Source organism: Dendrobium catenatum, unplaced genomic scaffold (assembly GCF_001605985.2).
Source record: "Dendrobium catenatum unplaced genomic scaffold, ASM160598v2 fragScaff_scaffold_716, whole genome shotgun sequence".
NCBI lineage: Eukaryota > Viridiplantae > Streptophyta > Magnoliopsida > Asparagales > Orchidaceae > Dendrobium > Dendrobium catenatum.
Window position 1 is genome coordinate 15,931,683 of NW_021319178.1, and position 13,221 is coordinate 15,944,903.

The 13,221-nt window shown below is 34.8% G+C and overlaps 2 protein-coding genes across 2 annotated transcripts in view; one reads left to right on the plus strand and one right to left on the minus strand.

Annotated features, from left to right (window-relative positions):
- The window catches only part of LOC110108265 (allantoate deiminase 2), a 12,211-nt gene extending 10,212 nt beyond the window's left edge, over window positions 1-1,999 (plus strand). The window contains exons 10-12 of the mRNA XM_020838836.2: window positions 787-912; window positions 989-1,150; window positions 1,345-1,999. Coding sequence (XP_020694495.1) covers window positions 787-912; window positions 989-1,150; window positions 1,345-1,473 — 417 coding nt within the window. The 3' untranslated portion in view covers window positions 1,474-1,999. The remainder of the gene's footprint in view (window positions 1-786; window positions 913-988; window positions 1,151-1,344) is intronic.
- Window positions 2,000-7,681: 5,682 nt separating this feature from the next.
- LOC110108263 (probable mannitol dehydrogenase) lies at window positions 7,682-12,286 on the minus strand. The gene is made up of 5 exons (XM_020838834.2): window positions 12,038-12,286; window positions 11,287-11,400; window positions 9,373-9,886; window positions 8,203-8,356; window positions 7,682-8,124 (listed from the first exon to the last, which is right to left on the minus strand). Exons 1-5 carry the CDS (start codon window positions 12,145-12,147, stop codon window positions 7,922-7,924), a joined length of 1,095 nt encoding a protein of 364 aa, XP_020694493.1. The 5' UTR covers window positions 12,148-12,286; the 3' UTR covers window positions 7,682-7,921.
- Between the last annotated feature and the right edge of the window lie 935 nt (window positions 12,287-13,221).

The window sequence follows — 13,221 nt, forward strand, 5'->3', positions numbered from 1 at the left end:
TGGCCGGTGGCTTGGGGGAGGATGGGGATGTCGACAAGGAGAAAATGAAGAGATAACGAAAAGAATAAAACCACGAACCCGGCCGTCTCCAAGGTTGGTGGGTGATACAATTTCCCTCTCCAAGGGATCTCAATTCACGAGCCCGGACCCATCCTGTGGTTGGTGAAACTCTCGATTTCTCTCATAGAAATCTCACTCTCGTCCTCTCTCAAGAAGAACACAAGTGTGGAAAACACAAAATTTTCATATCCATTAACCATCTTATTACAATAGCTAAAGGCCCAATATATAGGCCACAACATTAGAAAATAAAAAATTACAAAATTGCCCCTTGGGCCACAACACTCAAATAAATTAACCTAAGGGTAAAATATGAAATAACATAAAATAGAAATTAAAATGTAGAAAATAATTCATAAATGATAACTTAAATCAGAGCCGTCGATTTACAACGCCTCCTGTGATAGATGCGCCAGATTTTGGTGCTGATGTCCGCATCAGGCAGCCTCCCGATGACTCGGTTAGAAAAGTAGAGGTATTAGATATGACTTATGTTAAGAATGGTTTAGGCAGACCTAAAAAGACTTGGTTATAAAATATTAGAAATGATCTTTCTTTATTAGATTTAAACGAGAATTTGACTTTTAACATGATACAATGGAGAAAAATAATTCATGTAACCGACTCCACGTAGTGGGACAAAGGCTTTATGTACTTGTTGTTCTTGTTGTGGTAGTTTTCGCACAACAATTATCTGCCATTATTCATTTTCAGAAAAAATTTCAGGTATATTTTACTGTAGACATACGAGCCATGGATGACACAACCAGGGAAGCTATAGTACTTGAATTCTCGCACAGAGTTAAAGAAAAATGTCAGAGTAGGAGGGTAAATTGTACCATTGAGCATAAGGTTTGTAACCTTGTCTTCTTCCTCGAGCTTCATTTCATTTCTATCCTAATATGGCTACTAAAGTTAATTTTCTCAGCACAATGCGAAAGCAGCATACTGTGACAAAGAACTAAGTCTGCAGCTACAACAAGCAGTTCATTCCACTGTTAGCAAAACCCCATGGAGCATTCGGGAAGATGTGCCTGCACTAATGAGCGGTGCAGGTCATGATGCAATGGCCATATCTCATTTAACTAAGGTGGACATCTTAGGCTTTGTTTGGGACGACTTTCTTGCTGCTTCTTAAAGCACAAAAATTAAAAAATTTATATAGAAAGCTGTTTTAAGAAGCAGTAAGAAAGCCGTCCCAAACGATGCCTTATACTCTGTAGCTCCATAGCTTTGTTGAAGTCATCTTCTACATATTATCTTATAGTGTTTTTATTCAATCAGGTTGGCATGCTTTTCGTGCGGTGCCGCGGAGGGGTTAGCCATTCCCCTGCTGAACATGTATTAGATGATGATATTTGGGCTGCTGGTTTGGCTCTCCTGCAATTCCTGGAGCAAAATGTTTTATATTAATGGCACAAAGACCATCAGTGGAAGTTTAAGGTCAGGCAACTTTTGTTGCATGCATTATTTTGTTTTTTCTTGTTGTTTCTGAAAGTGCGCCCATCATCTCTAAACCAATTTGTATATAAATAAACATTTAGTTATTTATTCAAGTATGCAATCTTTTTTGAGATGCAGTGTACATGACTACCTTAATTATGGGTTCTCTATAAAAAGTTTGATAAGCTTGTAAAAATGAAAAAAACCTTTAAGATAAAATCGGCTCGGGATATTCGAGCACCTCGGCACTACATAGTTCGCTTGAAGAAAAGATAGCATAACAATGCAGCATTCAAGATCTGGCGCTACAGTGTTGTCAAGCAAATTGAAGGTTGTGCGTAGAGCGCTGCGGCTCTTCAAACTGGCATCGTAGCGCTGCGAGGTTGGTTGAACAATTTACTTTCTCGTTTTTCTTAAAGGTGGTATCTTTTGGTGGTATGTATTGTATTTCTTTATAATTATTGTAATTATAGTATTAAAAAAATTATTGTATTTCTTTGTTTGTTCTTGTGTAAGAACGATGCAAGAGAGAAATGGAGCAAGAAGTGAGAGAGAAGAGAGATCTGGATTAATGCTCCCATATTTTTATGGTGGATTTTTTGGTGTGTGCCTCCATATTTTTTTCTTGGTTTCGATTTTTTTCACGTTAAATCCTATTTTTCTTTACTTTCCACTTCATTTCTATTTTTTCTTGTTTGTATTTGTTACATGGTTTATTTCCACCTCAAAAGAGGTGGTGATTTATGCATTTAATAATATATTTTATTTAATAAAGAAGTCTTTTTTTTATGAAATATTTATAATATACCAAAAGGCCATTGAGAAATATTTGAGTAAGTAAACCCAAATAAACTGGGAATAGACAATGAATTTGATAAAATAGCAAAAACCCAAATAAATGAGGACCAATGTTCTAGTTAATTAACTCAAAAGGACAAGGAGGGCGACTACTAGTAGAGAATGGAAAGGATATTGATGGAATTTACTCACCTCATGGAGATGATAGTCAAATATGAGAGCAAATAAAAAAAAATCTTAAGTTTGATGGAGGTGGATGACCTATCTAAAAATGTCAATGAGAGAAATTATTTTGTGCGGACACTGGACGTCGTCTGGAGGCAAACCATAAAATGTCACGTCACTTTTTTGCTCGGTATCGATGCTGGGTATCGTTGGATACCGGGTGACATTATGCGTTTTCATTGGCCTTCGGGCCATCCAGTGTTCTCACAGAACAATTTCTCCAATGAGGAAGGATGGTTGTGGAAGGAACATCTGTCATCATACTAACATAAACACTTTCACCGATCTTCTTTGAGCTTGGATATTGGAAGACAAAATTGGTGGGTTAAAATATTACCAAACTTAGTAAGATAATAAATATATAAGAAATTTATAAGTATAATTATACATATTGAGAGGAAAGGAATTTCAAAGATATTGACTGAATATGTTAGATTTATAAATGGGCAGACAAGTGGATACAAATAGAAAATAAATGAATTATTTAATACCCTCAATTATGAGGATATTAAATCATATTTACTTGATATAATCACTTCCTAATAAGGAAACTATGTAACATACCAATATCGAGTATCTGTGTCTCATATCATGGGTTTGGGTACCCACCAATGCTTAGCTTGGTTGGTGGGCGAGCACGGTTGGATACCCCCATCCCATGTTCGATTCCCTCGGGCGGCATAGCCCCTATCAGAGGGGCCCAATAAGTATTGTCCACGAGCTCTAATGGGTGTGGGTAGCTCGTCTAGGCTGACCAGGGTATACGTATCGTCAAACGCTCACGGCTTGCCTGTGAGTGGCAGCGGATGATTCCTCATCATCAAAAAAAAAATCTCATTGCATTGATATATTAAATGACCCGATACTAGAAACTTTGGAGTGGTCCAATTTGCTTGCAACATGATCAACCATGTTGCCTTCTCCTAGTTATGCACTTAACAATTAAATATCTAACGATCAAATGCCCTTTCTCTTCTCACCTGTAGTAGAAATATTTGTATTACAAGAAGAAAATTTTATATTACATTTATTTTTCTTCCAATCAAACAAAAGATTATCAAAACCATTGTAAAAAGAATAATTTATGCATATTTTACTTATATAAAATAGCTCATACAAAAATAGAATGTATTTAAAATATTTGAAGTTAATTGCATTAATATAAAATAAATGAAGATGCTTTTTTTGTAATGACTTGATCAAAAATAAATTTTGAAATGAAAAAAAAAAATAAAAAATGGGCAAAATTTCAATAGATCAAAAATGAATTTTGAAATGAAAAAATATATATATCAAATTTTTAGATCAAAAATGAATTTTGAAATGAAAAAAATATATATATCAAATTTTTACTATGTATACCTTTTTTATTAATAAACCAAAGTTAAAATTTTTTAAATATTTTATATTTAAAATAATTCACACTCTTTCTCAACAAATAAAATAATCCCTTAAAAAAATGACATCACCCTATTATATTATTTCAGTATGTAATAATTTGTTTTTGTATCAATCCCCATATTTTTATTTAAACATCTTAATAGTACTCAAAATATATTCTTTATGAATATGTGCCTAACATGAGCTACGAGGATTCAATTTTATCTTTTAAGTGCCCAAAAATTTTTCACATATAATTTAATATCAGAATTCTATTAAAAACTTTACCAACACCAGCTGAGAATTTCATTCTTAATTTATTTATTCAGAGAGAAAGGATTCTTCTCTTACACCTTTTTTGTTCATGGTGTGTCAAGCTTTCCTACACCAAAAAAAGAAATTATTCTGTGAGGAATTTGGATGTATTCGGACTACTAATTAAAATTGGTCATGTCTCCCATACACATGATGAGTATTGTACACACCCGTGTACAAGGTTGTACACAGACACAGACTGTGTACAAACGACGTGGCTTGTGTTGATTGGAGTCTGAACATAAATTACATCCGGACTCCGTACAAAATAATTTCTCCACCAAGAAATAACTTTTAAAGCTGATAAGTGTGGACTCCGAAAATTTGCGCCTCGGCCTCTCCGATGACCTCTTTTTTTCTTGTTCGAATCGTCGAGGAGAGTTGTAAATGCTTATGCTCCAAGGTAAATTTTCAGAAGGCATATTGGGTTTGTAGATAAATCACTACCTAGAAATTTCATCCTCATTTTGCGAGGACTTTATGGTATGAGTTCATGCTTCCTATAGGCGCAAGCCATTATAGTTAATTACCCCTACCGGTAACGGGAGAGAACTTTCGATGGAGGCTAGTTGTCAAATAAATATGTAGAGATACGTGGTATCTTACATATAGTAGCAGCATGGTTTTGGCATTTAAGATTTTATATTTAAATTTGAAATTTTACCACCTTGCACTTAAAGCGGATGATGGGGGAATGATGATAAACCCGATCGAGATCGCATGATTTCGTCATCTCGGATCATTGTTGTCCCTAGTCTACTTAGTCAAATGAGGTAGTCGACCCAACCTGACAGAAGGATCCTTGTCAACAGTCATGGGTTGCTTCATCCAAGGGTACCTTGTAGATCTGTGATGAATATTTATCTAAGGGGTCGGAATCCACATTAGCTAACAGAGAGTTTTGTGCCATATCGATTATATCTTATTGATTCATATATCAATGATTTGAAGTCATTAGGGAACACGCGGGCTCTGACCATGAACATAATTTAGTGGTGCCGTTTAGCAACAAGACCACATGGTTTAGAGGGTCCCGGTCATAACCGTTTACTTATGGTGTCATTTGGTAGTGAACCAATCGGTTAGAGGACGTGTGTCACGTCCTTACTGATAGGAGATTATTTGAGGAATGAATCATAGTAATATTCTTGGTCAAACATTAGCTATTTGTGAACTGAAGTCAAACATTAGCTCTTTGTGAGCTAAAGTCATTTTCAGAATTGTCCACTTGGAAAAATGCTACAAATGGCGAATGAATTTTGCTTTAAGTGTTTAATGATTTATTTCAATTCAAAATATTTTAGATTTTGATGATTTTTTTTTAGTTTTATATTTTATGGGCATTTGCATGCTTGGATCCCCTATGGTTGAGATTTTCTATCAACACGGCCATCATCGAAGTATTTATGGGCAATTTTTTTACTTTATTGGTTGAACTTTGTTGCCTCTGTTCACTTGCCGACGAAGGATGAAATTCGTTGTCAGCTTTATGCCTTTTTCAATGAATTTTTCTTGTTGAGGGCCTTCAAGGCCTAATATGAGTATATAAAATGAGTATTCTGGTCGGCGTCATGACCGTATATTTATTTAATAGTTTGAATCATGTCAACTCATATTTATTTATGTAGGGTGATCGGGCTCGAACTTGGGTCTATTTCTTGATCAGCGTAGCATCCTCAAGCGTCATGTCTCTGAACACAACACGCTCGCCGGGGCCCATGCAAATATATGACATTGCATGAGATTTGTACAGTGCATTTACGTGGCAATTATTTGTACATAATGTAATAATCTGTGTGCAACATATCTGCATGATATGCATGTATGATGCGTTTTGCATTTGCATATTGTTTGGTAGTGCTTTCATGATGTTTTGTATGTTGCGCAACGACTTAATATACTGACATATGACATGCATGTATGATGTGTCTATGCACTATCTATTTTCTTGCATGATATATTTGCACACCGAGTCAGTGTTTTTATGCAGTGCATGAAGCATTTGCATGCCAACGTGGCATGGTACTGCAACACGATGTGTTTTGTATGTCTGTTAATATGCATGCATGACATGTTTATTTTATGTGACACATGTGTGCATAGTATGACTATGTTGAGGCAACACACCATCACAATATGATACATTTTGCATTTTTTGAACGATACACTTACACAATGTATGTCACGCATATGCATATGATAACGCATGCATTTGTATATTGCTTGATATTTGACATGTCGCATGTTTTTTTTTTTTTTACATGTCGCATGTTAGTTTGATGCAGCAGTAGACTATTCATATGCACAACATATTTCCATAATAATACAATGCTCTCATAGCACATATACATGTGATTTAGTGCTTGCATGATGCATTCATATGTCATAATATGCGTATATCGGATGTGCTTTATACTTTGCAACATGTACATGCATGATGCGAGAGTATCAATGTGTATTTCAATACACAAGGGGTATTTCTGCTATGTGCAAATATGTTTGATGATGTAGACAATTGTTATTTAGAAAATGCACGATTTTCCTCGAAGAGATTACGAACGATGTGCTTGCTTTCAAGAGCTCTTCGTGCATGAAAGAACAAAAGAAGAACCAATTGAGGCTTCGACGCTCGAGGTTGCCATTGCTGGATTCAGTGGAGGAGATGCAGATCTACGGGATTTCAAGAATTTCTTCGACGGGATACAAGGTGAGTTCATTAATTTATATTTTTTTAACTAATTAAAATAATAATATATTTTTTTATTATTATTAAATTATGAAGTGATAGAACCGATAGAATTAAGTCAATTAGTCAAAATTGACTAGATCCACACGCTTTTTCTCAAATTACGTGTTGTTGACTCAGGATTTGCATCAATTTTGTTGGATGAATTCTGTTGGGCAAGATTATAGTTGATCTTGGGTATTATCGACATTCCAAATGTGACGACATAATTTATTTCACGATTACGTCGTTTGGGCAACGTCACATGTCAATTTCTTCGATTTACGCATCGTTGCCTTGAAGTTCGCACTGATTTCCCTGTGCAATTTTAATTGAACAAACTTATGGCCATTCTTGGTCTTGACTTTGCTTCGAGCGCAACGGCGCAGTCTGTTTCGCGATTGGACGTCGTTTGGGCAACGTCATGCGTCAATTTCAGGTGTTGGTTGTCCCTTTTGACCAATTTCATCTGATTTGTTCGTGAGGAGTTCCCATTTAGGTGAATTTCGATGTCATGATTGTAACGTCATAGTCTGTTTTACAATTCAATGTCGTTTAACCCTTCAAGTGAAACGCCACACCGACACACACATCACTTGATTCACCGATTTTACCTCATTTTGGGCGTATTTGGCGGAGGGATCAAGAATAAGCTTGATCCTCATTCAACAAGCATATCAAAAAAGTCAATACCATTAATGTTATCTAAATCTAAAATGAAGCTAAACACTTGCATGCATATATCTTCCCTCGTGTTATATGATCAAATCTTGCACCAATAACACCAAGACATGTAAAAGCAGAAAGTAACTGTAACTATGTCCGAAGTTTCAGAACATACAATAATTCCATCAACCACAAGACAATCTTATTTTCATAGCTCCATATTGTAGAAACCAGAACCATAAAAAAAGGTGACAAAGCTGACAGAGATATGGTAATTCTACTCACCACCCAAGCGCAAACCATAATTTCTTAAGCTTCAGCTAAGGTATTACCGACATCAATCACAAATCTGTATCTAACATCACCCTTGGCAAGCCTCTCCATGGCCTGGTTCACATAGTCAGTGCTGATGAGCTCGATATCAGCAGCTATGTTGTGATCCCCAGCGAAATCTAGCATTTCCTGAGTAGCCCTCATTCCACCAATGCAGCTTCCAGCCAAGATCTTCCCTTCTGTATTCAATTACTGATTACTGCAACAAGTCTTACTATATCAAATAATGTAACTAAAATGTTAAAGAATATACAGACCTAAGAGCAGAGGAAGAGCTGGTAAGTCAAGTGGGTGCTCAGGCGCCCCAACCATGATCATTTTCCCCTCAGATTTCAACAAAAGTATCAGTGGCAATAGTGCATGTTTGGCTGATACTGTGTTGATGATTCCATCCATAGTACCCTGTGCAGCCTGTATTAACCAAATTTGTAGATGAAATGAGGGATTACAAAGTTTAACTAATGGGCTATATGGTTCAAGTATAACTTTGTAGTTGGTATTAGGTGGTATGATACTACTAAAGGTTCTTTTTGAACATTATAATCATCATCTCTTATCCCAACAAAATATTTGGAATCCATTTTATGAATCTTCTTTTCCAGTTCATTCCTATTGAATGTTTTTTTGAGTAGTTAACTTTATCTACAAATCTCAGCGGTGCATCTTCAATCTTCTATTCTAAATACCCAAATTTAAGCCTATATATATATTATCTTATCTAAAGAGTTTTATTTTCACTGCCTCTCCAATTCGTATTCATTTCTTATTCTATCATTCTTAGGGGCTGTTTGGTGGCACCCAGGATTTGATTTAAGTAGGATTTTGTAAATCCTCTAAATCCCGGTTTTGGAAATCCTGAGGAGACTAAATCCTGAAAACTATTTGGTAACATTCATAATAAATCCTACTAAATCCCGTACGACTGTTTGGCTATAGAGCGGATTTAACGAGTGGACTCTTCCTCTGGAGCCAATGGATTTCATAGATCCGGCAAAAAACAGTATTTTGGAAATCCGAGATTTAGAACAAAAAGGAGAAATTTTCCATCTACAGCGGCTTTCATTTGCCATGAGATTTGGTTTTACATTTTAGGCTGTTTGGCTTGATTTCGCTCAAATCCGGCCCAAATCATGCTACCCAGCAGCCCCTTACTTTACCTTAATTCTATATTAAAATCTCATTACCAGGCTCAATTTGACAATTGGACTAATTAACCTTAATTGAAATCCACCCTCTGGACTAGGATTAACTCAATTAAAACCAATAAGAATCAACTTCCTCGCTCTTTGAACCAAACATGTTATCAGAATATATCGCATGCATTACCTTCAACTTTATCCTTACCAACTCTATTAGGCCATTAATCTTCTTCACCTGTATATATTATTTAAATCTTCATTCTAAGCATGCTATAAAATTCTTAAGACCTTTATCTGCTCAGCATCACTGCTGACAACAAAAGCATCTGCACCCAATGACTTGATGGCTTCCTCTTTCTTCCAAGGGGATGTGCTGATGACAGTGACCTTCATCCCAAAGGCCTTACCGAACTTAACAGCAACATGGCCAAGTCCTCCAAGTCCAACAACGCCAATGTGCTTTCCAGGCTGGTCGAGCTCAAAATTCTTCATGGGACTGTATACTGTTATCCCTGCACAGAGCAATGGCGCACCTCGGTCTATGGGAAAGTTTTTAGGGAACTTCACCACAAAATGCTCGTCGACAACGATGATGTTCGAGTAGCCTCCATAGGTGATTTTTCCATCAATGTCAATCGAGTTGTAGGCGAATACCAGCTTGGGGCAGTAGTTCTCCTTATGTTGGACGCATTTTTCGCAAGAACGACAAGCACCTACCAAGCATCCAACCCCCACTGTGTCACCAATTTTGAGCTTGAGAACATTGCACCCAGCCTCAATGACAATACCAGCAATCTCATGCCTGCAGGGGGGAAATACAATGAGTGTGATGAACTATATTACAGCCTGAATGGTGCATTTATCCTATTAAGAAGAGTCAACTAATAAGATTAATTATCAGTTTGTTTGTTGCAGCTGTTAATTTTGTTAATGAATTTGAAGAAAGATGAGTAATGCTACACATCAGAACGTTTTCTACTGAGAAAAAGTTGTTTTTGAAAGTACTTTTTAGAACGTTGCTTTAGATAAACACATCCCTCATACAAATATTGCATCTGTTTTTAAAAAAGCTTACCCAAACAGACCCTAAAATCTAGAAAGCATGTTAGGTTGTGCTTTTTTTTCTTTTCCTTTTCAAAAACAAAATTTAGGAAGCATTTATGGTTAATTATTTTTATTTTTGGAAACAGATTAGTGTATTTCTAAATTTTTTTAAATAACAAGTGGGTGTTTTCACTAGTTTTGGAGATATTATGAAAACAAGGAATAAATATGCACACAAATATCTTTCTTTTTTTAGATGAAAAAAAACAAAAAAACAACAATAAACTCCCCTAAGTCCTTAAGTTCCATTTCGAATATAGCTTCATATTGTAACACCTCTTATTTATGGCTAGAGAAGATCTGCCTTTCGCATTTTAAAATTTTGATATCAGACATCACTTTTTCTTTTCTTTTCTTTTCTTTTCTTTTTCTTGGTAAACATTGTGAGTAAGCAAGAACCAAACTTAAGGTTTTTAAGTTTTCCTTTCTAAAATGGAGCAACAGTACCACCGAACTGAAAGGAAATAGTTTCAATCACTTAAAAGTAGCTGCAATAAGGTTTTTTTTGGGACATTTAAGCAAATTAAGGTTTTGTTTGGAACAACTTTCTTTTTTATTCCCAAAACAATTTTCTAGTATAAAAATTTTAATTTTTATGCTAAAAAATTGCTTTAAGAAGCAATAAGAAAGTCGTCCCAAATGAAGCCTAAGTCAAACTCATAAACCCATCACATATGCAAGACTCAAGAACTCAAGACCTCTTAGTTCATAGCAGAAGCCCCCAACCAAACAGACCAATAAAAGCTGCATACTACAATGAAGTAAAGATGCTACTCGCAACAAATTAATTGTAAGGAAATGTTTAAAAAAAAAATCATAATTAATTCAGAAAACGCCTCTTCTCCAAAAAAAAATAATAATAATAAAAGGAAGTCTGACATCCGCATCTAAACAATTCACAAATCACAAATGGTTTGATGATAAATGTTTTCACTTTGGGGATTCAAGCTCTAAGGATCTATGTACGTAGTAAGGAAAGTTAACTGAAATTACAAATACTAGACTGTCTAGTGTGGAAGAACATAGATGGAGGTCGGGGTGAGTTGCATTTCTGTCAAGTAATCATTCAGTTTGATAAAAAAAGTTGAAAAAGTTTACCCTGGAACAAGTGGGTAGACAGTTCCTTTCCAGTCATTTTTGGCGCTGTGAAGATCCGAGTGACAAATACCGCAGTATAGTATCTTTATGGTAACATCGTTGTCCCCATTTGCCCTAACACATGAGAACAAAAACTCCATTGTTAGTTTCCAGACTTCCTTATCTCATTGCTGTAAAAGAGAACATTTCAAGTTGCATGCATTGGATCAAAACTATAAAGCCAAAGAAAGCTGAATCTCATACAAAGAATAAACATTTATATGTAATGTATACATGATGTTAACAAGATTTATGTTATGATAAATTTGGGATCAGTAAATACTGTAAAATCAGATTTAGTAAACTTTGAGAATATTAAAACCTGAAAACCGCTGGGAATTTAACCAATAACAGTGATGAAAATTTCTTTATTAAAAAAAAGTAAGATTTAAATCTCCAATAAAAAGTATTAGGCAGTATTCAAGCAAGTCTTGCTAATTCTGGGCTAAAATAGGATACCCAACAGCTCGTTAGGCTTTCAATCATTTAAGCCACGTTCAGATGCTGCCAATTTGACCGGAAGCAAACAAGAAAGTATAAAATTCAGTGTGGGTGCCGGCCAATTTGAGATTTTGTCGGTACAAATTTAAAAAATTATTGTCAGAATTTTAAGATTTCAGCTTCGGTGCACAAATTTCCCAACAACAACAAAAATATTAAAAACCATCAGCTTTCATAGCACGGGAGATCGAGAGAAGAGGGGAGAAAAAACCTTCGGGAGAAAATGAATGGGGAAAGGATGCCAGAAGTATCTTTGGCAGCCAAGCCGAATGCCTTCCGGTGATGCTTCTCCTCCAACGCCTTCATCCCGTTCTCTGCCATCTCCGGTTCTTCTTCTCCTTCCTGCGATTCAACAAAGGGGTCGTAGACTTGCTAAGACTTATTGTTCTACTTAGCCCCTGACCCTCAGTAGTGGTTGAAACTAAAGCAGCAGAGCGAGGAGAGGTTGAGCGCCAAAGGCATTAATGTCTATGTACGTCAATAAATAACAACAAAATCCTTTTAATTTCAAAAAAATAATAATAAATAAATAAAACATGTCTAAGAGAGTAAGTCATCTCCGGATACTGTTATTGACTGCACATTATAATTTTTTGATAAGTAATCTCTTAATCCTACTCAAAAAATTTAGATTTGTATTAATATGATTAATAAAATGATTGAATTCAAATTAAATTTTTTGACTCGTTTATTAAATATGCTTGATTTAACTCATTTTTTATTTGAAATAATTGGTTTGATATTTTTTTTCTTAATTTTTTTTACTGATGAGTATAATTTTTTTTTATTTTTATAAAACATCAAAAACTTTATAGTTAATAGGTTATAAAAAATTAATTAAAATAGATTAACGGGTCAAGTTCAAATTATTTGGGTTACTAGCTCGTCAGATTCAGTTCATTTAGGTTGCTAGCGGAATAAATTTGGTTTGATATTTTTGTTCTATTAATTAAACGGGTCGAGTTCAAATTGATTGAATTCGAGTTAGAACAATTTTGAATTAGACCGATCCCAATAATTACCCAAAGTGATAAATATTATGAAAGATGAAATAATAAAATATAAAAAAGAAATTTAAAAAAATACAAACTTTTAAATTTTTTACTAGTTAATTTAACTTTTTTTATCTTTTATACTGAATAATTACATCAAAAACTATTAGATGTTTTGATATATTTTTACATAATAATTTAAATTTCTTGAATATTAATTGTCTAAACATAAATTCAATCTAGAAAAGCTGACTAGATAAGCTAATTAAAAAATTAATTTAATTCTGATTAATTATATATTGCCATAATCTTTGTAATTTGCATGCATTTATAAATTTGAAGAGTACCACTCTTTATTAGGAGAAATTATTAAGTACAGTGGGGACGTCATATACTATCTAGA